A 27,199-nucleotide genomic window follows, 5' to 3' on the forward strand; every position below is an offset into this window, starting at 1 on the left:
AGGGTGAAGTTACTTGGGATAAGTTAAGAGCACCGTCTATGGAGGAGTTGAGGAAAATGTCTGAGCAGTGTGGGATCACTGTACCTGGCAAGGCTAGGAAGTCTGAACTCCTAAGAGCAGTGGTCAATCATTTTCCCTTAAATCAGAAGAAGCAGAAACAGGGTTAGAAGCAGACTCTGACAGGATATTGTTAGCAAAGATACAATTGGAACAGAGGAAACTTGAATTTGAGGAGAGGGAGAAAGAAAGAACGAATATTCCAGAAGGAATGTGAAGAGAGAGAGTTGAAGTGGCTTGAGTTAACTAGGGGGTGACAGAGTAACCCCAGTGAAAGCATGTCCAATATGGAGGAGCATAATTCAGGGCTGGGTACAAAATTGTTAAAACTAGCTCCACTAATTTCAAAATTCAATGAGGAGGATGTGGAAGGATTTTGTGTGTCCTTTGAGAAACTGGCAAGGCAGCTAAAATGGCCAGCTGAGACTTGGCCTCTTTTACTACAAAGCAAGCTAACTGGAAAAGCACAGGAAGTTTATTTCTTGTTGCCATATGAGAATTCATCAAATTATGAACTGACCAAAAATGCTATCCTCAGGGCATATGAATGAGTACCTGAAGCCTATTGCCAAAAGTTTAGAACCCTCAAGAAGCAAGCTGATCAAACTTATCTGGAGTTTGAAAGAAGTAAGCTTTTGACCAGTGGCTGAGTACAGCTCAGCTATCAGAATCTCAGAGAAGTAATTCTTGTTATAGGAATTGTTATAAGACCTGTTATAGGAATTTAAACACTCTCTTCCACTCTCCATAAAGACTCATATAGAGGAGCAGGGGGTCCAGAGAGCCCGGCAAGCGGCCGTCCTGGCCAATACGTTTGCTTTAATTTATAAGTCAGTTTCCCAAGGGAGAACCTTTCCTTGTCACCCCCACAAATCCAAAAGGCACAAAGGGTGGGAAAGTGATAGAAGCCCAAGCAGTCCTGGGAGAGAAAGAAAAGCAGGAGAGACAGGGGGCCCTCCTCTAACCAAAAAGGAAGGTGCTGTGAGCAACAGTGAGACCCGGAGTCCTGTGTTCTTCCATTGTAATAAAGCAGGGCATTTAAGGGCTGACTGCTGGTAACTAAAGGGAAAACCTGTAGGGTTAATCAGGGCACACCCGCTCAGTGAAGAAGTGAACCTGATGGAAAGTACAGCAGAACAAGCTGTGGTTTTAACTGCAGTAAGAGTGAGACACAGGAAGTCGACCATTGCAAGTGCAGAACATTTTAATAGGGTTCCTGAGAGTATCAGGGTTTTGTGTCTGAAGGGAGAATAACCCGATACCCCTCAAGCGGGGAAAGCACAGTGGCGCAGTGGTTAGCACCGCAGCCTCACAGCTCCAGCGACCCGGGTTCAATTCTGGGTACTGCCTGTGTGGAGTTTGCAAGTTCTCCCTGTGTCTGAGTGGGTTTTCGCCGGGTGCTCCGGTTTCCTCCCACAGCCAAAAGACTTGCAGGTTGATAGGTAAATTGGCCATTATAAATTGCCCCTAGTATAGGTAGGTGGTAGGGGAATATAGGGACAGGTGAGGATGTGGTAGGAATATGGGATTAGTGTAGGATTAGTATAAATGGGTGGTTAATAGTCGGCACAGACTCGGTGGGCCGAAGGGCCTGTTTCAGTGCTGTATCTCTAAATCAAAATCAAATCAAAATAATGAGGTCCTTTTATCCCTACCCTCTGACCAAGGATTTATCCAGAAAATGTTTTTCTGCATAGTGTTTTTGCAAATAAAATAACCCCTACCTCAAAACATTTAGCAGTACTTTCTGGTCAAGCACAGAACTGAAAATGATAGGATTACAGTTAAATTAAAATTTTTCCCACAGGCTCCATTAGGAAATGTAGCACTCGGTGTGGCGATTAACTGTTCAAACCAGTTCTTAGATCTTTGCAGAGTTAGCAAATCTCAGCTGGGCCAGTGGTAGGGGCATACTGTTGACTTCAGCATTCTTGAGCAAGGGACAGGAAATTCAGCAATGTTTCCTGATTCTGTTCATTATCTAATCTTTAATGTGCTGCTAAGAGTGTATGTATGGGCAACAAGTGAAGATTTAGTGGTCACTTTTCCCCACTTAGTCAGTCGACACTCGCTCTCTGGCCTTACAAGAATGTGGAATTGTTATTTGGGTCTGATACTGGTAACTCTTGCTTCCGAAGTGCCTAAATATAATTATTTAACACAAAGTGGGGAATTTTCCCAGGGTCTCGGCAAGTTTGGAGGTGGGGAGGGGGCCTGGAAAATCGCAGTGAAAAAGAATGTGCTGGTTCCCCAACATGTTCCCGCCTCCTCGCACTTTTCCTGCCGTGGCTTCAGCATGGTGACGGCATCCCACTGGGCAGCAGTGGGATGCAAATTAAGGTTTATCAGCAATTAGTGGCAATTTTCCAGTGTAAGTGTGATTTTACTGCCTTTGCACAGGACCCCAGCAGTGTCTGTAGCTTGTCAGGTAACAGGAGGTGCGTGCAGAGCGCTAGGTCAGAGCGCCATGACAAATAAATCTACCGCCTTAAGATGCAAATCGGCAAGCCTGAGTTCTTCCGCAGGCAGATTCTTGCAATTTCCTTCCAATCTGCTGGAGACTGCAGTAAGGAATAGTGCCAGTGGTGAGGAAGTGGCGGCTGTTGCCTTCAACTGTTCCACTCCTCCATTTTGTCCAGCCATCTTGCATCCTATGTACACCAGCAGCACTCTCACTGCATACACAATAAAGGCTGCAGCCGGCCTTACAGTCTCATGTGCTGACTCACCTTCCCGCCTCCACAATCTGCTTGTGTCCCTAATTTGATAGCAGTTCTTGAGGAGGCCTCTTAATTGGGTGCCCAGGTGGTGCGCTGCTGCTGTAAACGGGGTGAGGACCCAAAAATGATCCCGACTGCGGAAAATTTTCCAAGTCTAGAAGATTCACCCCAAATAGTCAGATATGTGACAAACCATGTATGGGCAGTAGGTTTCCTTCCCTAAAGGATAATAGTGAACCAGTTGGGTTTTTACAACAGATCAACTGCTTCATGGTGATTTTTGCTATTTGCTTTTCAATTTCAAGATACTTTTAAACTGAATTCATATTCTCAAGTTGCCATGATGAGATTTGAACTCTTGTTCCCTGGATTAGTAGCAGTCCTCATGATTATGAGTCCATCTTCTACACAGAGGAGCAGGAAGCTGGGTGCTAGAGGGGGTGACTGTTCCCAGGAGTGGAGGAGTACAGTCCCTAAAGTGAACTGCAGTACCATTCTACACAAGTCTCATGTACCCTTTTGCCCAGCAATTTCAACTCCCAAACAGTGACCTGATCTTTTATGAGTGTATACACTACTCTGATGTAGAGCTGAAACCAATGGTTGCTGTAGTTGGATAATAAAAATCACAGAACTAAATAGCTTAACTGTTTAAAAATCATCTGCTTCCATTTTGTGGAACCGTAAAAGCTTTTAAAAACAGCTGTTCAGAGTAGAGGGAAAGCAATCAAACATTACTTTGGAATCATGTCTTTCTGATGAGTTTTTCAGATTTTGGCTTTATCAGAAATGTTCAAGCCTAGCACTTTGAAGCTGAGACACCACATTTATTCTTCAGCTCAATGTCGGGAAACTTTCTTAAAAAGGAAAACTCTCTTCCTGTCGTGGACTAATAATTGCAGTACTTTCTTCCAAAACAAACATTGGCCTTAAAGCTATAACGTTTAAAAAACAAACCAGCAGTTTTACCCATGCCAAACAGAAGAAAATTCCTGGCATTGATAATGGCTGTTAAAATTTATTAAATTTTTTTTTCCCAAAAAGAATAGGAAATTACAAAAATATTGAGATTGTCAGCCTTCTTTCCTCTCAGTCTCAAAATGCTGGGTTTTATGCTATGGCCCATTCTTTATTTGTGAGCCTCAGCAGTGATGAAAATTGATCTTTCAACCATAAATGACATCAGATCTAAGCCTGAACCTATCCTCACCTGAATTTCAGTCATACTCATGTTATAGTATGTCACAGGATAGCGGTCAGGTGCAGGATCCCTGGCTGACTTTTCCCTTCCTGCATTGTTACTGACAGCACCTGTGAAGCCTGCATAACCTCCACCTTGAGGGAGAGTGGGAGGAGAACAGTTTTGACAGCTTAAACATTGTTTTTTAGTCTTCATCATTCTAGAATATTGATTAAATGGTGAGTTGTTCTCTATTAAAGGTTTTAACAGAGAGATTACTGACTTGGACACTTTAAGGGAGCTGAATTAGTATCACCTTAACTCAAGTGCTTCAGCTGTTAGTATGTGAATTCAGTCCCTTTGTACTGTGGGACAGAGTAAACCTCCAAATCATTCTTTCATCTTTCCCATCACTGATATTGCCAACAATCACCATCACTAATTGACAGAAATAAAAAAAAAGAAATCAAATTGAAAAAGATGCCAATGTTTTGTATTATTTTTCTCTTATCTTCTCCAAAAGGCATTGCTCTTTTCTAGGGTCACTACAGGGGCCAGCAACCCACCAGTCCCTTGTCACAGTAACCATTATTCATTTGTGATCCTTGAAAATATGTGTTGGTCGGCTGTTCTTCCACAGGTGTATCACAGCTAAGCAGAACCCAGTCCTCGTACAACATCCAAACACTCGCACTCCCGATGCTGCATGGTTATTGAAAGTTGGAACCCTGGTCAATTAACTCTTCCCCAATCCAAGATGCTGAGGTCAATATTAGCACCCTAGCTCTAGCCTGGTTGACATTGGCTAACTTGGCAAAGACTAAAGATCAAAACTGGAACCTTTGTGCTTTTTATAGCTCACTTAATCATTGGATAAATGAGATGAGGAAGTAAAGATGGAAAAGTTGTTCTTTTCAACCATTTGATTTCAAAGAGTTCCTGATCATGAGATTTACTTCATGTTTACAGATATTAACAGATAAAAGAAACTGGTTTATAATACACACAACCATTTGTTTAAAAAAGATATGATTTTATGATATTCTTGAATTTACTTTTTCAGTTGGACCAAAAGTGAGCTTCTTTAAGCCAAATGATGAAGTAGTTGGTAAGTAAAGAAAATACGTGTTTGACATTTCTGCAACTGTTATATTAAATTGCAATGCTAATGTGCAATTTCTTTCTGCCCATCTCATAGGTATTCTGCCTTTGGATTGTAAAGAGTCTGGGCTCTCCAGTACTCTTCTGGTTCATGAGCACAGTCTTGGTATGTTTAAGTACAGTGCAGTGATGTGTAATGTTTTATTATTTTTCCTATAAGATCTGTAGTTATCTTCCTTTATCCACATCTATGAAAGAAAAGTGTTACTTTTGCTCTTGTAGAAAAATGTGGCAAGAATGTTATCTATAGAAAAGAACAACATAACATTTTACACTCATCAATACATACACACTATCCATTTAAAAATATAGAACCCGTTTAAAAAGTCTTCATACCTGTTTCATAGCTGTTTAGATGTAGATAAATTAAGTTCTTGTCTGGTGCTTGAATTGTCACTTTTGTGACTGACAGATTTCACAAACTGTAAATAATTTTTTAATGGAATGCTGAGAGATCTAGGGGTACAGATGCAATGAAAAGCAGATTGCATGTGGAAAATCCAGTGTTTTTTGGGGGAAAGGAAGTGATTGATATGCAGAAGACAATGGTTAGGCCACAACTCCTGCACAAGTACCAGCTCTTACGGCTGTGCCCTTTTTGTCACAAGGATACTCTTCTCTGAAGTGTTCAATATTGCTTCATTCTGAATCCAATGCTATTCTTTCAAGCTCAGACTTGCACATTATGGGATTTAGAAATATGTAAGGAGTCACTTAAATGCTTATTACCCAGGTGCACTCCACAGCTTCGCTGTCACATGGTATCTTCGCTGGGAATCTGAGGGCAGTGAAGTATTTTGATCTTTTTATTTCTACCAGCACCTCATTGGAGCTGCTGAGGAGATAAGTGTTCTGATGTTGTTGCCATATTGAAGATGAAAATAAAATTGAAAGACACCACCTGCTAGCTGAAGATCAGCACTATAAGAAGAGCTAAGGAACAAGGAGAAATTAATGATCTGGTGGTGAATATGGGATAATTTGTCAGCTGTGGAATAATTCATTATTTGACTGACCGACTGTGTATGTGAAACCAACAATGAGAGATGTATATACAAAAAGAGAGACAGTTGCACAAGGAAAAAATGTGAAAGGCATATCGAAAGAGCAAGAAAAAAAGGAAAAGAAAGCTAAATGAAAAAAAAAAGGGTAGTGGATAAATATACAAAGATTACCAGAAGAGAAATCTGAGTCAGAGAGAAGAAATGACAAACTGGAAGAGAGATCCCATACTGACAGAAATGTCTACAAGCAATGCCATGAGAGATCACCCTGTGGGTTATAATGATTGTTGAGCTCAATGGAATAAATATGAATATAATATTGACTTCCTGGTATTGTAACAAGGACCCCAGATTTTATAGTAAACATTCAGTTTGTTCTTAAAAGTGAAGCTCGTTCCTCAAAAACCTGTATCTGTCTATCCTCCTTTCACTACTTATTGAAACAAGTGAATACATTCATTCTTCTGGTTTCTGGACACCATCTTGGCAGCTGTAGTCCTTCAGTACATTTATAGTGTTCCTAATTAAATTACTTCACGCACAAAGTTAATTGTGCAGATTCACTGAGTATGTGTATGTGCTATCAGCATATTTTCTGGTTGGATATCCATGAATTCTATGACAATCGTCAGAGGCCCTGCAGTGATTGGCTGTTGCTGTGGAGATTGTGACAAGCTGAATAGGGCAAAAAAATGCACCAACGCTCATACTCAATACCACATGTGGCTGATCACTGTTGTGATAAATTGTTTCCTTTTTAATGCATGTTTTTTTTTAGCTAGTTGTACCCTTTTGACTGTTAACCCATGGTATGCCTTTTGAAGTTGAGAAACCCTGCAGTTTTGGTTGAAGCACAAATCCATGTTTCCTGTTTGTTTCATTAAAAACTTCTCAATGGTCTCTTTTTATATTAAAGTGCTGAAGAAAGATTTGTATTAAAATTATTTTTGAATGCTATGTGTTAGATTATCCCAATCCTCTCTCCGCTCCACATATGTAAATAGTTACTGTAGATCACTTTGCACCCTTCCTTGGACTAATGTTTGGCTTTTGGGAAATGTCCACCTTCTGAAATCTTCACAAACCTACCTCATTGTGCCTTTACTCACCTCCATAATTTCTGTTCCATATACTTTTATAAATATGTTAATAAACCAATGGGGAAAAGAGAAAATTATTTTTGTTTTGTACACTATTGTTTTTCTGCTAATGTATTCATTTTGTTTTTAACTGTAGTAACTAAACCTGAAAATGTAAGCTGGGTGGATGCTGCAGGGACTATTCGTGATGGATTGCGTGCATATATGGCCTTGCACACACACTCTCATATCAATGCTGGGACAACTGTGCTAGTAATGGAAGGAGCAAATGTATGTATTTAAAAACCTGACTGGTTAAGGTGTAAGATCTGTTGGGCCATCACCAGTTAATGAAATATTTTCTCTTTTAAAAAAAAAAAAAATAAGTTAATTGTTGGTGCCACATGGTCTTAGGACGGTCAGGATTATTCTGTTCTGTGATGCTGCAATGCAAAGCTTTCCCTTTGTATGTTTTTTTGATTCACAAATCTTTTGTCCCCAGAACTCTCAATTTTATCTTTACATCTCTTCTGATGTCATTTGTAAATGCCCATTATTTTAACTGCATTTTGGACAGTCTGTATTTCACCTTGCTGATCCGACCTACCTCTGTACCACATATCTGATTTTGTCAATAACTTCTTTGTTCCTTTACAATGGTTTCTTTGAGATATTTTGACTGTCCATGTGCTTTTTAATATTCTTGAGCAGAAAACATTTTACAATAATTTGACCTTATAACGATGTCTTGCTCAAATATTAAACACTGTTACCCACTGAAAATCAGCATATAAATATCCAAACAAGATTTCCTCTTTTTGTTAACAATTCTTTGATATTTTATTTCTGAATACCGTAGTTCTCCCATAACTGCTTAATCCAGCCTGTTGAGATCCCAGAACCTGTGGTGTGTCAAAGTACGCAATTTTTAAAATAAAAATCTGATTGTTGATTCCAATGTTACCATGTTATGATTGGTGATGCAAAGTTTTAGCCCCACAGAAACAAAAAAGCAGTTTATGTCAGCAGTTCAAGTGGGGCTGATCAACAAAAAAGGTTTGTTAAACCTAATGTTCTTTTCCTGTTTGGAAGAATTCTTGTATTCTACAGATTTAGCACCCTTCATAACTGATTGTTTCCTGTAGCCACTATTTCGAATTCTTCAGTGAATAATCTGTCTGCTACAACTGATTATTGATCTATTAATCTCTAGTCACGGAACCCATACATGAGTTGTGCAACAAATTACACAAAGTGTTTAAATTGGACTTTAAACCTTTCAACATATAAAATTTCAGTTTTAAAAAAAAAAAAGTTTAATGGCTAAAATCAATTAGTTAGTGGTAGGTTGTGTATAATTTGGAGAGGGTTTTGAAATTTCATATTTGTTGATTTTGTTAAATGTTTACATATGAAGTACTAAGTAGCTGACTGAACAATCAGTGTCAGCAGTTTTTTACAAAAAAGTGCTCATGGCTAAAAAATGAAATCCCTCACTTAAACTTCCTACTGTAATCCCTTGTTTATGCTGCAAAAGCTCGCTAAACCCTAATGTTGAAGAGTCAAAGTTTCTTTTTCCTGCTAGGGAAATTACCTGGCGTATAAACACAGTGGTTTCACCATTTACTATTTATTTGAAAGGGAGAAAAATCTGATGGCGGCAATTAACATGAATCTAAATTATATTCAACTAAGAGTTTTAATAAATCTTGTGGATGATGTACTGTCTGAAGTACAATGCAGCTTTTCATGCAAGATATGGGATAGGATGTTCACACAGTGACAGATGTGCCTAGAATAAAGACAACCTTGATACTTGGGGCAGGATTTTTGTGCTGATATGGGGGTGGGAATGGAGGCAGGCAGATGCGGAATTTCCTAACGCTGGCCAGCATGCCGATTCACTGCCATGGTCCTGACTGTCAGCCATTTTCTTGGAGGCTGGGTTGGACACGGAACAGCTACCCACCTAAAGGCAGCAGGTAGTTTGTTGACTCAAGTAAGAGGCCAATTATTAAGCCCATTAATCAGAGGCCAACTGGAATTTTCCAGTTGGCCTTTGGGCTCCCTGCGACATCGGGAGCATGGCAGATGCCTGGAGGTGGTCTCCCAGCAGCGAACAGGAGGCAGGGTGTGGGGGGGGGCAGCCCAGAGCTCCAGGATCACTTCAAGGATGTGGGTCTCGACCCTGAATGGAAAATCCAGCCATTAATGTTTATTGATATTGCATAGGCGCATTGACATGGTTAGCAGAGAAGGACTCTGAATGCTGCTGATCAAGATTAGCTGTCAGATGAAATTATTAACATCAGTGAAATTGTGGATGCAGTAATTGCTGATCGTGATGCATTTAATCTAATCCCCATAACAAATCACCCTTTCAGGTTATTTTTTGTAATTATTCTGGTTGATTCCATTCAGATTTGAACTAAGGCCTCTACCTTTAATTCTCGACAGTTGGTGACTAACATTTTTTTCTTTTTGTTGCATTGTAACGTTTTTTTTTATTGCTGACGACAATACACACAAGGTTAAGGTTGGTTAATACGAACTATTTCCTTCAAGCTATAGGAAGTTTGATTACAATCTGGCTAATACTCACCTCAGGGCAAGGCAAAGATCTAAGTAGTTTTGGAAGTCCTTTTTTTTGTATATCTATGTGCGTACTGTTCTGGACAGGTGTGGTTCCCTCTATTCATCTCCCAACTGACTGCATTTGTGTTTTGTTAAAAATTATGCTTTAGCCCCTAAGTGTCTTTAGGGTTACTAAGCAGACAAATGACAGGTTTTCTCATAGGTTTTTAAAAAAAACTTTTTTAAACAAATCCTGAAATGATCACAACCTCACTCTCTCTCTCTCTCACACACACACACACACACACACACACACACACACACACACACACACACACACACACACAGAAAAGTGTCAGAAGTAGTTCCAAGTGAGGTAAGTGTTTGTGATTTACTGAACATTAAATCTTCTCTATAGGAAAAGTATCTTTTTTTTTAAAGTTGCAGGCCTAATTATTTGCAGTCTTAAACTTTTTGGAGGAATTATAGAGCTCTAATGGTTGTAATATAGCCCAAAGCTGGTGGTGTGTAGTTTGTTAACTTTACAGATGGTGGCCAGAATTTTACGCCACCCCAGCGGGTCGGATGGTGGCGTGGGGGCGGCGTAAAATTGAGCGACAGGCTCCGGGAGGCCTACCCGCTACGCTTCCGCCTCTGGACAAGTTTACGGTGTCGGGCGGGGGTGGGCAACAGCCCGCCCGCCCGAGCCCAATCAGGACCCTTAAGAGGCCATTTAATGGCCACTTAAGGACCCTCGCCTCCCTCCACGGGTATTTTACCCGTGGCAAGTGGGTGCTGGGGACGTGAAAAGCTGCCCAGCGATAGCAGCCGGCCTTTCCGCGCCCTGAGGGGGGCATGGCAGTCGGGCACAGGGTGCCTGATTGAGGGCCGCCCCCACCATTCCAACCCAGCCCTGGTACCCAAGACAACCCCTCCCCCCAAACGACCACTCCAGCCTCACCAGGGAAGGACCGATCCCACTAGTGAGGCATGCCCCTACTTACCTTCCCACCTCGATCCATGGCGTCGGCTGGGCTGTAGTCCCAGCAGTGGCCACCGCTCCCAGTGACGCTGCTGGGACTAAGAGCTGCCAGCCCGCTGATTGACCCGGCAGCTCACTGAGGCGGGACCTCCTCCTTCAAGTGGGTGGAAGTCCCGCCTCGGGACAATTAAAGCCTGGGACCCGTAAAATATGGGACGGATCCCCAGGCTAGGCGGAAGTGGGTTCACCACCAACTTTCACGGCGGAGTCTGGTTCCTGTCCATCTACTGTAAAATTCCAGCCGGTTAATCTCAGTCACTTTGTGATGTGTCTGCTGTGATGTCTGTTCTTGGTCCGCAGGGTTCTTCTCTTGTCTGCTGGATCCTTCTCGCAGGCTTTCTCTGATGTTGGCTTGATCTTCTCCCTTTCACTCCAAACGGATACCTTTTTACATTGCAGTTTGTTAGGAGACACCTGGCCTTCTCCCCTGTTGTTACCACACAATGGTCCAGGATGGTAACCATGGCCATTGTTTTGATGTTTGGGAATCATTCTGTTATGATGTTACTGCTTCACACCTTATTCATCTTGGGTTTGGCTATGAGCCAGGCCGTTTCCAGCGTCCTCTGTTTGTTCATTCATGTCGATCGGAGTCATTTAATGTGCACAGCTCTTTTCAATTTCCAAGGGGTTCTCCCCAGAGCTAATTCAGACGAGGTTAATGAGCCTCATCTTTGCAGACGAGTTTGTAGATTTCCAGTACAGGAGGGGTCACATGGCCACTACTCTATTTTGACTGTGGATCATGTGTCCAGTTCTTGTGATTTAGTTTTAACTTCATAATTCCTCCATTTCTTTGTTTATTTCAAAGTTGTCCATGCATGACAATACTGTGGCAAGGAAAGCAGAATCAGTAAATAATCCATCATGGACAGTAATGCAATTAGCCATATATAGTGTCCAAATGTGGCTAATGTATTGGATAACACTGCAGTAGACATACCTCATATTTGTATTTCCCTATATGTCATACCTTGCATTTATTCTTAAACTTAATTTACCACTGATTAGCTCAGGTGCAAGCCCTGTTGAACTTTATCTAAGAAGTTGGCTGCCTCCTCAGAATCCACACTCATTACGTAATCTGCAAATGTAACCACTTTGCACTGAGACTGTAATTTCGGGTTAATTATGTATACCAGCAACAGGAGTGGGACAACATATGCTGCTGGAGCACCTTTACTCAATACCCCCTGCACCTTTGTGACTTACCACCTCTTAGAACTGCCCTTTGCTTCCTTCTCTTTTCGCCTGATACTAATCTGTGTCTTGCCCATAATACGTACTCATCTTAGTTTGTAAGGGTCATGTGATACTGGTTGGAAATCAAGATACATTGCATTAGGGGGAGGCAGTAACGTAATGGTAATATCACTGAACTACTAATCCAAAGGCGCAGTCTAATGCCCTGGGGACACTGGTTCAAATCCCACCACGGCAACTGTTGGAATTTAAATTCAATTAATTAATTAATTTAATTTAATAATCTGGAATTGAAAGCTAGACTCCGTTTCATGGCACCATTACTATCATCGACTGTCATTAAAACCCATCTGGTTCACTGATGTCCTTTAGGGAAGGAAATCTGTAATCCTCACCTGGTCTGGCCTACATGTGATTCCAGATTCACAGCAATGTGCTTGACTCTTAACCGCCCTCTAAGTCACTCAGTTGCCCACAATTAGGGATGGGCAAAAAATACTGGCCTTGCCAGTGACGCCCACATCCTAGGAAAGAATAAAAAATATTATGCACTGTCCTCCCCATCAATGGGATTACACTTCCTTTTAAAAACAAATGAAACACTTAAAATTGGACAGGCAAGGTTTACACCTTCAAAATCCGTACTGGCCATCGTTTATTAGGTTGCTTTTCGTACAAATACTCTTCCATATTGTTTCTGATTATTGATTACATTAGCTTTCTGATTATTGAGATCAAGTTAATGGGTCTATAGGTGCCAGAGATGGCTCTGTTATCATTTTTTGAATATTCCAGAGAACCTGCTCAGTATTTGCTCCTTCAAGATGACTGATGGGAACAACAGTTTTGATTTAAGAAGATGAAGGATGGAAAACTGGCCAGGGGAACATTGGAATAATTAAGAGGTGATAAAGACATAAATGAGGGTTTCAGTGGCAGATGATAGATGAGTGATGGAGGTGGAAGTGATGGAGAAGATATGGGATCAGAAACTCAACTGAGCTCAGCTCAGGATGCCAAGGATCCAAATAGTCTGGTTTATCCTGTGACAGTGGTTAGGGAAGAGGAAGAAGTCAGTGGCAAGGACCGAAGACAATGGCTTTGGTCTGTTTAGCTGGATTATGGTTCATTCACAAACATAAAAGTCTTGACTGTATACAATGTATGTTTAATATTAGATGGTATGTTATTATTATTGTTCCTAGTAAAAACCTTCCAAGATGTAATCATTTAACATAAATACCTCCTGTCCATTGTTATATTAAACTCCATTTGATTCCTTAGTGCTTTAGTTTCCTCCCTTATTATTGATGTATTTCTTGGTAGTATGTTTTATATTGAGAAATGTACACTGTTAAACTAAATCTGCTGAGAAAGTTCCAAACACGATTGTCCTAATATCTTCTTAGCTAAGGAGTTTGACTCATTTATATTGAAGGTATGCACTAATAGAAGTGCTCTCCACTTGCTCTGACGAATAGAAGAATGTGTTGTATCAAGTGGTGCCACTATAAACAAAGTGCACTGAATATTTCATATATATGAGTACTGGCTAATGACCTGTCATTCTCTCTCTCCCTCTAGCCATTTGGTACCATTGTTGTTCAACTGGCTCATCATCGAGGAGCAAAAGTAATTTCTACTGCAGGCAATCTTGAGGACAAAATGTACTTGGAAGGATTGAGACCGACAGTTGGTATGTGTTAGTTTGTGTGGCCTTCTGTGGAAATAATTTTTCTGCAAAGATTAATCTTTTTTTGTAGCCAGTTTGCTTAAAAAAAAACTGATTTAGAAGATGTAAGGCTGATGCGTATTCTAATGAAATAAGACATTGTTTGTATTTGTTTATTTTTCCAACTTTCCCATTGAGTGGCAGGTCAGATGATTGGTCAAAATATAAAGATAGGCAGAGAATGACTAAAAGTTAATCAGGAGAAAGAAATTAGAATATGAGGGGAAGCTAGCTAGAAATGTAAAAACGAAAAACAAGAGTTTCTACAGCTATTTAAAAAAGAAAAGAGCAAGTAAAGTGACTATTGGACCTCTAGAGAGAGACTGGGGAGTTAATAGATAATAAGGGAATGGCGGATTAATTGAACAAATATTTTGCTTCTGTCTTCACTATAGAGGATACAAAAAACATTCTGGTAATAACTGTAAATCAGGAGGTGGAAGGGAGAGAGGAACTTGTTGAAATTACAATCGCCAGAGATGCAGTACTATGCAAACTGATGGAGCTGCAGGCTGACAAGTCCCTGGGTCCTGATGGGCTTCACCCGAGGGTCTTAAAAGAGGTGGCTAATAAGGTAGTAGATGCGTTGGTGCTAATTTTTCAAAATTTGCTGGATTCTGGAAAGGTTCCAGCAGACTGGAAAATAGCAAATATAACCCGTCTATTCAAGAAGCGGGGAGGCAGAAAACGGTTAACTATAGGCCAGTTAGCTTGATGTCTGTCGTGGGGAAGGTGTTAGAATCAATCATTAAGGAGGCTATAGTTGGGCACTTAGAAAACCTGAAGGTAATCGGGAAAAGTCAGCATGGCTTTGTGAAAGGGAGGTCATGTATAACCAATTTATTGGAGTTCTTTTGAAGGAGTAACTTGTGCCATGGATACAGGGGAGCCCATTGACGTACTGTACTTGGATTTCCAGAAGGCGTTTCACAAGGTGTCACATAAAAGTTATTGTTGGAGCTCATGGTGCAGGGGGTAATATATTAGCATGGATAGAAGATTGGCTGGCTGGCTGGCAGAAAACAGTATGCATAAATTGGTCCTTTTCTGATTGGCAGGATGTGACGAGTGGAGTCCCACAGGGGTCTGTGCCGGGGCATCAACATTTTACACTTTATATCAATGACTTAGATGAGGGAAGCAATGGCATGGTAGCTAAATTTGCAAATGACACAACGATAGCTAGGAAAGTATGTTGTGAAGAGGATATAAGGAGCTTGCAGACTGATATAGATAGGTTGAGTGAGTGAGCAAAAATCTGGCAGATGGAGTATAATGTGGGAAAATGAGAAGTTGTTCACTTTGGCAGGAAGAATAAAAAAGTGGAGTATTATTTAAACGGAGAACGACTGCAGAATTCCGAGGTGCAGAAGGATCTAGGTGTTCTAGTGCATGAGTCACAAAACGTTAGTATATAGATACAGCAAGTAATAAAGAAAGCTAATGGAATGCTATCCTTTTATTACGAGGAGAATTGAAAATAAAAGTAAGGATGTTATGCTTCAGTTTGCAGGGCATTGATAAAACCACATCTCAAATACTGTGTGCAGATTTGGTCTCCTTATTTAAGGAATGATGTGAATGCATTGGAGGCGGTTCAGAGGAGGTTTACTAGATTGATAGCTGGAATGAGCGGGTTGTCTTATGAGGAAAGTTTGGACAGGCAGGGCTTGTTTTCAGTGGAGTTTAGAAGAGTGAGGGGAGACTTGATTGAAGTAAATAAGATCCTCAACGGTCTTGACAAGATAGATGTGAAAAGGATATTTCCTCTTGCGGTGGAGTCCAGAACGAGGAGGGCACTGTTTGTTTTAAAATTAGGGGTTGCCCCTTTAGGACAGAGATGAGGAGAAATTTTTTCTGAGGCTTGTATGACTTTGGAATGCACTGGCTCAGAAGGTGGTGGAGGCAAGGTCATTGAATAATTTTAAGGCAGGTGGGTAGATAGATTCTTGCTAGGCAAGGGAATCAAAGGTTATCAGGGGTAGATGGGAGTGTGGAATTCGAGACTAAAACAGATCAGCCACGATCTTATTGAATGGAGGAGCAGGCTAGAGGGCCGAATGACCTACTTCTGCTCCTAATTCGTATAGAGTTCGTGTTGTTCGTATTGCTCTGAAAGGCAATGACATATCCTGATTTATTGTTCCTGAAGAGTTGTTATCTCACCCAGGTGGCCATTCTTCACCCTAGATAGTAAATGCTGCCAAATCTCAGCTGAACCAATCCTGCTTTCTAAAACCCACACAGAAATATTCTTAAGCTGGTGTCACTAGATAGTAATTGTGAGTGGGAACCATTCATGATTTTCCTCACTCTCTCTCCTCCCCTCTCTCTTGGAGTTTGTCTTGTATGCCACATCACTGTCCTAAATATGAGCAGCCCAATCTAATTTTTTTAAAACTAAGGAGCACTCATCCCCGCACCAATGTCACCCCTACTTAATATACAAATTGTTACAATTCCTTAAGATATAAAGCTAGTCAAAAAATTCTCAAAAGTGATTGTAGTTAATCTTTAAGTATATAAACCTGCACACAAGGCAACAGCCAGCTGTACTCTATACAATTATCTGAAGAAAATGAAAAGTTATTAAAAATTTGCATTTTAGGAGCTTAATTAACACATAACTTTGGAGGTCGACATTAAGTAAAATAACTTTAATGGCAACTTTCAGCCCATTTTAAACTTTTTCTGTATAAAGTTGCACTGTTTGCTAGAAAAGTTAACATAACACATAAATATCCCACAGTTGAACATATAAGGTACTTAAAAACTTGTGTTACTTACATCCGTGTCGCTAGTCCAATAAAGGACTGTTAGAATGGTATGCATCCATCATGAGTGAGGAGTGATGATACTCAGTAAGGGTACAATAGATTGTCGATCCCAGGCAGCAAGTCAGGCCTACACAAGAACACACAATCCAACTTCCTGTGCCTGTTCCTGCAAACAATTTTTTTTTTTTGTGCACTTCCGATTGTAATGACTGCGTTTAGTAATGATTTTTTATTTCAAGTGCAGGAAGATAAACCACTTTGACAAGGTCAAGATAGCAATATAGCTGGAAATTACTTTATTGGTCAAGATAATACACAATTGCTTAGTGCATTCGTGTGATATTTCTTTATCTACAATATTTTATCATTAGTATTAAGTTTATTGAAGAATATTGTACAGACACATTAATCATTTGTCTGCTATTCCTCATTTTAAAAATAGAAAATATTTGAAATGCCCGGCTCGTTGATCAGCACGTGAAAGTGGAAAATGTTTTAACATTTTTAGGTGTGATGATGTGTTTGAACTTTATTTGATGTTGCCTCATTCTTATCTCTCTTGAAGCTACTTAATAAGTCAGTATCCCCTCAACCTAGGTAAACCCCAGCGTGCCATGGAGTCTGTGACACAGCAAGTGTTATAGTGAACCAGTTTTGTCTTGTGCATGTACACTGGGATTATTGTAGCTGTGTGTTGTAAGAGGCTTCAATTGATAGATTAATTTGATACATGGCGTTAAATTCCCAATGGAAAAAAGTAAACCCTGTAAAGGTTATGGATAGCCTTACAAACTGCTTTAGTAATAATTATTGACTTGAAAGAATCATAATAGGCTTTAATACGCACCAAATAAAATAACAATTTGCATTTTAACAGCACCTTTAACATAGTAAAATGTCCCAAGGTGCTTCACAGGAGCATAATCAAACAAAATTTGACATTAAACCACATAAGGAGATATAAGGGCAGATGACCAAAAGATAAGTAAAAGAGGTAGTTCTTAAGGATTGTCTTAAAGAAGGAAAGAGATAGAGAGACAAGGAAGTTTAGGGAAGGAATTCCTGAGCTTAGGACCTACGCAGCTGAAGGCACAGCCACCAATAATGGAGTGATGAAAATCGGAAATGTGTAAAAGAGGGCAGAATTGAAGGAGCGCAGACATCTGAGGGTTATAGGGCTAGAGGAGGTTACTGAAATGGGGAAGGGTGAGGCCATGGAAAGCTGAGGCAGGGGAGAGTTGAGCGATGTTAAAGAGGTCTTTGTGGTGGCACGGTTATGTGGTCGGAAGCTCACCTGCGGGTCAGATATGACACCAAGTTTCCCTGGGAGAGGGATGGAGTGGGTGGCTAGGGATCAGAGTTTGTGACGGGGACTGAAAACAATGTTTTTTGTCTTCCCAACATTTAGTTGGAGAACGTTTCTGCTCATCCAAATTCTGGTTGTCTAACGTCCAAGTGATAATTTAGAGACAGTAGAGAGGTCGAGAGTGGTGTCCTCTGGAGTGGTGGAATCACCTAGGCCCCTTCGTCCCACCTGGAAAACCTCAGCATTCACATTGTCCTTCGTAATTTCTAAATCTATCACTCTTGGAAACTGCTGTCACGTTCTTTAATTTTGTCCCAGGTATCTTCATATATGAGCCTTAACTTGTATTGGCAGAGGACACGACCACTGCCAAGACTTATCCTATCCTAACTCAAGTGCACTTTCCAGCAGAGATTGATGGATAATGATCAGGAGCAGGAATTCTGTCTCTTTTCCCCTCCTTAACTCAATTGTAGCACTCCTACTGCTACTCCAACTGAGACTAGCCTACATAATACAAACTAAAGATCAGACTTTTCTGGTTTGAATAGCTCAGCTACTTACTGAATATACGTGCAAAGCTACTGGTGGATATTCCATCTTTTCCTTTCAAAATACAGTCAAGCAGCAGTATTAATGTTAAATAGCCATGCAGAGAATGGGGAACAGGCCATTTGCTCATCCTCTGAGCTGTGGATGGAATCCCAACCATAAAACATTGTGTGGGGGAAGAAAAAATTAAGCAAGTTACCTTTCTCTGCTGCCCCACTAATAAATATCTAGAGGACTATTGCTTCACAGCTAGTGATGTGATTTTAACTGCATTTGCACCTGCTCTGTGTACTGGGCATGTAGCCCCTGGGTTCAGTTCAGATGCAAACTAATAATGTTTGTGTGAACACATCATTTTCCTTCTGGTTTCCTGTTAATGTATACACACCAAATTATAACATGATTTGTCTATTAGGTGGTTGCAATCTAATGTTGTCCAATGTACATTCTTCTTCAGGGATAAATTGCCTGATAATTGCTTCAGAAGACCACATTCCATTTGGATCTCCTTATCCTTGTCTTCCCTATCATTGGAACATTGAGTTGAATGTTTTAAACAAAATAATCAAAAAAAATGAAGAATAATGGGTACCTTGGCAAGACTAATCAACTTCTATGTATTTTGTTATTTAAGTGACAGTGAAGCTAACTTTGACCATGCAATAGTGTGAAATGGATGATGGTGAATCTGCAGCCTGTTTTACATCTCTACCAATTTTTTTCTTTCAGTGGAAGTAATTTGGAGAGATGCAAAACAGGTGGCTGATTCCAAAATCGCCAAAATTACCCCACTTTCTAAGTTATTTTTTTCCCCTTTACTCGGTTAGAGAGCTACTACCATCGCACAGTCTGCACCTGGCAGTGAACCTGCTGCCAACCCTTTATCAATACCAGACTGTACTTGGACATTCAAATGGTTCATAAATATTAGCAAAATCCCCAAAATTATTTATCGCCATTTTCTGTGTAACTTGTATGAAATATTAGAAAAAAGTTAACATGTAATTAATGTGGTTCCTGCTGTGAAGGAATAGACTGGAACACCCTGATCTCACTGCAGCTGGCATACGGAGTAGACTGGAACATCCTGATCTCACTGCTGATTCCACTCCAGAAGAACGCTGAACACATCAAAGCTGTAGTACTGGATGCTTCCAGTGAGGTCATCGGACCCAGCATCAAGAAGAATAGAGACTGTTTTGATGAAAATGATAAGGAAATTCAAGATCTGCTAACAATAAAAAAGGTCAGTTGATCAGGCTCACCTGACTCAGCCGGCCAGCCAAGAGAAAAAGACAGCCTACCGTAAAGCATGCAGCACCCTTCAATGTAAACTGAGGAACATTCAAAATGACTGGTGGATCGCACTTGCGGGAAAAACGCAACTGTATGCAACATAAGTTTCTATGAAGCACTAAAATCTGTGGACCAGCACATCAGACCCAAAACCCCTTGAGGAGCCTCCGATGGCACGACCCTACCACACAGACAAGGAGTCCGTCTTGGATCACTGGTCGGAGTACTTTAAAACCATCTTCAGTGCCAAGCGCACAGTGCATGATACTACCATCAATCGCATCCAACAACAGCATGTCAAAGAAGAACTGGATGAGAGCCCAACTCTGGAGGAAACTGTGACCGCCATCAAACAGATGAAGAGCAACAAAGCCCCCGGAGTCGATGGAATTTCACCCAAAGCCTTGAAGCTTGGTGGCCCTGCCCTATACAAGCTCCATGTGTTTTTCACTGCCTGCTGGGAACAGTATTGCATGGGATCTTCATGATGCCATTATCACCACCTTGTACAAAAACCAAAGAGAAAAATCAGACTGCTCCAACTACTGTGGGATCACCCTCCTTTCTATTGCTGCGAAGATCCTAGCTAGAATACTTCTGAACAGGCTTGTGCCTACTATTCTGGAAGAAAACCTCCCAGAAAGCCAGTGTGGTTTCAGAGCAAACAGAGGCACCACGGACATGGTATTTGCACTCTGACAATTACAAGAAAAGTGTCATGAGCAAAACAAAAGCTTGTACGTCACTTTAGTAGACCTCACCAAGGCATTCGACACTGAGCAGAGATGGACTTTCGAAAATCCTTGAAAAACTTGGATGCCCGTCCAGATTCCTGACTATGGTGAAGCAATTTCATGAAAATCAGTATGGACAAGTTCAGCAAAACGGTGACCTCTTGCATCCCTTCCAAATCTCCAATGGCACGAAGCAGGGATGTGTGCTGGCCCTGACCTTATTCGCCATCTTTTTCAGCATGATGCTGCAGCAGGCAACGGAAGACCTTAAGGAGGGAGTTTACCGAGGCTTCTGGACTGACGGAGGCCTTTTCAACCGCTGGTGTCTTCAGGCTTACACAAAGATCCAAGAAAAACTCCTCCGTGAACTTGTTTTCGCTGATGACTGGACTCTCCTGCCCCACAGTCAGTCAGACCTGCAAAGTATAACAACACGTTTTTCCAAGGCGGCACAACTCTTCGGACTAAAAATCTGTTTAAAGAAAACAGAAGTCCTGCATCAGCCTGCACTGCAAGAAGAATATAGACCACCAAGCATTGTCATCGAGGGAACCGTGCTGAATGCCGTCCAGCAATTTACCTATTTGGGGAGCGTCCTCTTGTTTGATGCTACCATAGACGAGGAAGTGGACAATAGGCTTTCAAAAGCAAACCGTACAATTGGCAGACTCCACAAACAAGTGTAGAGCAACCACAGCTTCGAGCACAGTCCAAATTCAAAGTGTAAAAGCCGTAGTCCTCACCACCCTTCTGTATGGCACCATGGGTCCGATACCGCCGTCATGTACAACCTTTTAGAGCACTTCCATCAGCAATGCCTCTGCAGCATCCTCAAGATTCGCTGGCAGGACCGCATCACAAACATTGAAGTCCTAGAAACAGCCAACATCACCAGCATCGAGACCATCCTGCTGCAAAGTCAACTGCATTGGGTGGGTCACATTGCCCAGATGGACGACAGTCGCCTCCCAAAGATCGTGTTTTATAGAGAGCTGACCACTGGTAAAAAGAACAGAGGGGCCTCGTGCAAACGTTTGAAGGACTACCTGAAGAAGTCCTTCTCTGAGTGCCACATCGACCATCACCAGTGGGAAGCACAGATTGTGATTCCTGGAGATGCTACATCGGGAGTGCTACAGACACCTTTGAGACTGAGCAAAGAACCAGCATAAAATAAAAAAGGAAAAGGATAGATCCAATTGCCCTCAGCAACGACTACACCTTCACTTGTACCCACTGTGGGGGAATCTGCCGGTCATGGATAGGCCTGACTAGCCACCAGCGGGCCTGCAACCCATGAATACAACTTTCCTAAGATCTTAATCCGTGAAGAAATGCCCAGAAGAGAAGCTGTGAAGGGAGAATTGAAAATTGGTAAAAGGGTATAACTGATAAATTGATAACCATCAACAGGTTCTACAGGTAGGTATAATTTTGCGAATATACGAATTAGGAGCAGAAGTAGGCTATTTGGCCCTTCTAGCCTCCTCCGCCATTCAGTAAGATCATGGCTGATCTGTTTGTGTTTCGAATTCCACACTTCCATCTACCCACGAAAACCTTTGATTCCCTTGCCTAACAAGAATCTATCTACCTCCGCCTTAAAAATATTGAATGACCCTGCCTCCACCACCTTCAGAGGCTGAGAGTTCCAAAGTCGCACAACCCTCAGAGAAAAGATTTAGAGTCATCTCTGTCCTAAAAGGCGACCCCTAATTTTAAAACAGTACCCCTTAGTTCTGGTCTTCCCCAGAAGAGGAAACATCCTTTCCACATCCACCTTGTCACGACCATTAGGATCTTATATACTTCAATCAAGTCTCCTCTCACTTTTCTAAACTCCAATGAAAACAAGCCCAGTCTGTCCAACCTTTCCTCTCAAGATAACCCGCTCATTTCAGGTATCAATCGAGTAAACCTCCTCTGAACGGCCCCAGCGCATTCACATCCTTCCTTAAACGAGACCAAATCTGCACACAGTATTCGAGATGTGGTCTCATCAATGCCCTGTTTAACTGAAGCATAACATCCTTACTTTTATTTTCAATTCCTCTCATAATAAAGGATAGCATTCCATTAGCCTTCTTTATTACTTGCTGTAGCTGCATACTAACGTTTTGTGACTCCTGCACTAGAACATCTAGATCCCTCTGTACCACAGAATTCTGCAGTCGTTCTCCATTTAAGTAATACTCTGCTTTATTATTCTTCCTGCCAAAGTGAACAACTTCACATTTTCCCACATTATACTCCATCTAACAGATCTGTGCCCACTCACTCAACCTATCTGTATCGTTCTGCAAGCTCCTTATGTTTTTTCACAATATACTTTCCTACCTATCTTTCTGACATCTGCATATTTAGCTACTATGCCGTCACTCCCCTCATCTAAGTCAGTGATATAAATTGTAAAAAGTTGATGCCCCAGAACAGACCCCTGCGGGACTCCACTCGTTGCATCCTGCCAATCAGAAAAGGACCCATTTTCTGCCAGCCAGCCAATCTTCTATCTGTGCTAATATGTTACCCCCTGCACCATGAGCTCCTAGTTTGCACAATAACTTTTATGTGGCACCTTGTCAAATGCCTTCTGGAAATCCAAGTACAGTACATCAACGGGCTCCCTTTCTCCACAGCACATGTTACTCCTTCAAAGAACTCCAATAACTTGGTTAAACGTGATCTCCCTTTCACAAAAACATGCTGGCTATTCCTGATTACCTTGAGTTTTTCTAAGTGCCCAGCTATAGCTTCCTTAATTGATTCTAACACCTCCCCCACAACAGACATCAAGCTAAATGGCCTCTAGTTAACTGTTTTCTGCCTCCACCACCCCAACCCCACCCTTGAATAGAGGGGTTATATTTGCTACTTTCCAGTCTGATGGAACCTTTCCAGAATCTAGATAATTTTGAAAAATGAACAGCAATGCATCTACTACGTAATTAGCCACCTCTTTTAAGACCCTAGGATGAAGCTGGTAAGGACCCTGGGACTTGTCAGCCCGCATATCCATCAGTTTGCTCAGCACCACTTCCCTGGTGATTGTAATTTCACCAAGTTACCCTCTTCCTTCCACCTCCCGATTTACAGCTATTACTGGAATGTTTTTTGTATCCTCTATAGTGAAGACAGAAGCAAAATATTTGTTCATTTCATCCGCAATTTCCTTATTATCTACTATTAACTCCCCATTCTCACTCTCGAGAGGTCCAACACTCACTTTACTTACTCTTCCTTTTTAAGTAGGTGTAGAAACTCTTGCTATCCGTTTTAACACTTCTAACTAGCTTCCCCTTGTACTCTTAATTTCTTTCTCCTTTTTTTTTATTCATTCATGGGATGTGGGCGTCACTGGCCAGGCCAGCAATTATTGCCCATCCCTAATTGTCCTTGAGAAGGTGGTGGTGAGCTGCCTTCTTGAACCACTGCAGTCAATGTGGGGTAGGTACACCCACAGTGCTGTTAGGAAGGGAGTTCCAGGATTTTGACCCAGCGACAGTGAAGGAACGGTGAAATAGTTCCAAGTCAGGATGGTGTGTGACTTGGAGGGGAACTTGCAGGTGGTGGTGTTCCCATGCATTTACTGCCCTTGTCCTTCTAGTTGGTAGAGGTCGCGGGTTTGGAAGGTGCTGTCAAAGGAGTCTTGGTACATTGCTGCAGTGCATCTTGGAGATGGTACACACTGCTGCCACTGTGCATCGGTGGTGGAGGGAGTGGATGTTTGTAGATGGGGTGCCAGTCCAGCGGGCTGCTTTGTCCTGGATGGTGTCGAGCTTCTTGAGTGTTTCTGGAGTTGCATCCATCCAGGCAAGTGGCGAATATTCCATCACACTCCTGACTTGTGCCTTGTGGATAGGCTTTGGGGAGTCAAGAGGTGAGTTACTCGTGGCAGGATTCCTAGCCTCTGACCTGCTCTTGTAGCCACGGTGTTTATATTTTTTTTTTAAATTTATTTAGAGATACAGCACTGAAACAGGCCCTTCGGCCCACCGAGTCTGTGCCGACCATCAACCACTGCTTTATACTAATCCTACACTAATCCCATTTTCCTACCACATCCTCATCTTCCCTATATTCCCCTACCACTTACCAATACTAGGGCCAATTTATAATGGCCAATTTACCTATCAACCTGCAAGTCTTTGGCTGTGGGAGGAAATCGGAGCACCTGGCGAAAACCCACGCAGTCACAGGGAAAACTTGCAAACTCCACACAGGCAGCACCCAGAATTGAACCCGGGTCGCTGGAGCTGTGAGGCTGTGGTGCTAACCACTGCGCCACCGATATATGGCCACTCCAGTTCAGTTTCTGGTCAATGGTAGCCCCTAGGATGTTGATAGTGGGGGATTCAGCGATGGTAATGCCATTGAATGTCAAGGGGAGATGGTTAGATTCTCTCTTGTTGGAGATGGTCATTGCCTGGCACTTGTGTGGCACGAATGTTACTTGCCACTTGCCCAAGCCTGGATCTTGTCCAAGTCTTGCTGCATTTCTACATGGACTGCTTCAGTATCTGAGGAGTCACGAACGGTGCTGAACATTGTGCAATCATCAGCGAACATCCCCACTTCTGACCTTATGATTGAAGGAAGGTCATTGATGAAGCAGCTGAAGATGGTTGGGCCTAGGACACTACCCTCAGGAACTCCTGCAGTGATGTCCTGGAGCTCAGATGATTGACCTCCAACAACCACAACCATCTTCCTTTGCGCTAGATATGACTCCAACCAGTGGTTTTTCCCCGGTTCCCATTGACCTCAGATTTGCTAGGGCTCCTTGATGTCATACTCGGTCAAATGCTGCCTTGATATCAAGGGCAGTCATTCTCACCTCACCTCTTGAGTTCAGCTCTTTTGTCCATGTTTGAACCAAGGTGTAATGAGGTCAGGGGCTGAGTGGCCTTGGCGGAATCCAAACTGAGCGTCACTGAGCAGGTTATTGCTAAGCAAGTGCCGCTTGATGGCACTGTTGATGACACCTTCCATCACTTTACTGATGATTGAGAGTAGGCTGATGGGATGGTAATTGGCCGGGTTGGACTTGTCCTGCTTTTTGTGTACAAGACATACCTGGGCAATTTTCCACATTGCAGGGTAGATGCCAGTGTTGTAGCTGTACTGGAACAGCTTGGCTAGGGGCGCAGCAAGTTCTGGAGCACAGGTCTTCAGTACTATTACCGGAATATTGAAGGGCCCATAGCTTTTGCAGTATCCAGTGCCATCAGTCGTTTCTTGATATCAAACGGAGTGAATCGAATTGGCTGAAGTTCTGGCATCTGTGATGCTGGGGACTTCAGGAGGAGGCCGAGATGGATCATCAACTCGGCACTTCTGACTGAAGATTGTTGCCAATGCTTCATCCTTATCTTTCGCACTGATGTGTTGGGCTCCCCCATCATTGAGGATGGGGATATTTGTGGAGCCACCTCCTCCAGTTAGTTGTTTAATTGTCCACCACCATTCACGGTTGGATGTGGCAGGACTGCAGAGCTTAGATCTGATCCGTTGGTTATGGGATCGCTTAGCTCTGTCTATCGCATGCTGCTTATGCAGTTTGGCATACACATAGTCCTGTGTTGTAGCTTCACCAGGTTGACACCTCATTTTGAGATATACCTGGTGCTGCTCCTGGCATGCCCTCCTGCACTCTTCATTGAACTAGGGTTGGTCTCCTGGCTTGATGATAATGGTAGAGTGGGGGATATGCTGGGCCATGAGGTTACAGATTGTGGTTGAGTACAATTCTGCTGCTGCTGATGGCCCACAGCGCCTCATGGATGCCAAGTTTTGCATTGCTACATCTGTTCAAAATCTATCCCATTTAGCACGGTGGTAGTGCCGCACAACACGATGGAGGGTATCCTCAATGTGAAGGCGGGACTTCGTCTCTACAAGGACTGTGCGGTGGTCACTCCTACCAATACTGTCATGGACAGATGCAGGCACATTGGTGAGGACGAGGTCAAAAATGTTTTCCCCTCTTGTTGGTTCCCTCACCACCTGCCGCATACCCAGTCTAGCAGATATGTCCTTTAGGACTCGGCCAGTTCAGTCAGTAGTGGTGCTACCAAGCCACTCTTGGTGATGGACATTGAAGTCCCCACCCAGGGTACATTCTGTGCCCTTGCTGCCCTCAGTGCTTCCTCCAAGTGCTGTTCAACATGGAGGAGTACTGAGTCATCAGCTGAGGGAGGGCGGTAAGTGGTAATCATGGGGTCCAGAGTCGATGTTGAGGACTCCCAGGGCAACTCCCTCCCTACTGTATCCTACGTGCCGCCACCTCTGGTGGGTCTGTCCTGCCGGTGGGACAGGACATACCAGGGGATGGTGATGGTAGAGTCTAGGACATTGTCTGTCAGATATGATTCTGTGAGTATGACTATGTCAGGATATTGCTTGACTAGTCTGTGGGACAGCTTTCCCAACTTTGGCACAAGCCCCCAGATGTTAGTAAGGAGGACTTTGCAGGGTCGACAGGACTGGGTTGGCAGTTGTCATTTCCGGTGCCTAGGTCGATGCCGGGTCGTCCGTCCGGTTTCATTCCTTTTTATTGACTTCGTAGTGGTTAGATACAATTGCTAGGCTATTTCAGAGGGCATGTAAGAGTCAACCACATTGCTGTGGGTCTGGAGTCACATGTAGGCCAGACCAGGTAAGGTCAGAAGATTTCCTTCTCTAAAGGACATTAGTGAACCAGATGGGTTTTTACAACAATCGACAATGGTTTCATGGCCATCATTATACTAGCTTTTTTTTAAATTCCAGATTTATTAATTGAA

General features: G+C 42.3%; 1 protein-coding gene and 1 long non-coding RNA gene across 4 annotated transcripts in view; one reads left to right on the forward strand and one right to left on the reverse strand.

The window, feature by feature from the left end:
* cryzl1 (crystallin, zeta (quinone reductase)-like 1) overlaps window positions 1-27,199 on the forward strand; it is a 69,072-nt gene that overhangs the window by 18,174 nt on the left and 23,699 nt on the right. For all 3 annotated transcript variants that reach the window (XM_068041141.1, XM_068041140.1, XM_068041142.1), the window contains exons 5-8: window positions 5,021-5,065; window positions 5,156-5,224; window positions 7,359-7,492; window positions 13,605-13,716. In XM_068041141.1, coding sequence (XP_067897242.1) covers window positions 5,021-5,065; window positions 5,156-5,224; window positions 7,359-7,492; window positions 13,605-13,716 — 360 coding nt within the window. The remainder of the gene's footprint in view (window positions 1-5,020; window positions 5,066-5,155; window positions 5,225-7,358; window positions 7,493-13,604; window positions 13,717-27,199) is intronic.
* LOC137374667 (uncharacterized) lies at window positions 7,291-16,649 on the reverse strand. The gene is made up of 3 exons (XR_010975879.1): window positions 16,540-16,649; window positions 12,416-12,544; window positions 7,291-11,647 (listed from the first exon to the last, which is right to left on the reverse strand). It is a non-coding gene; the product is annotated as an uncharacterized lncRNA (long non-coding RNA).

The sequence above is a fragment of the Heterodontus francisci genome, chromosome 10 (assembly GCF_036365525.1).
Source record: "Heterodontus francisci isolate sHetFra1 chromosome 10, sHetFra1.hap1, whole genome shotgun sequence".
In the NCBI taxonomy this organism is placed as follows: Eukaryota; Metazoa; Chordata; class Chondrichthyes; order Heterodontiformes; family Heterodontidae; genus Heterodontus; species Heterodontus francisci.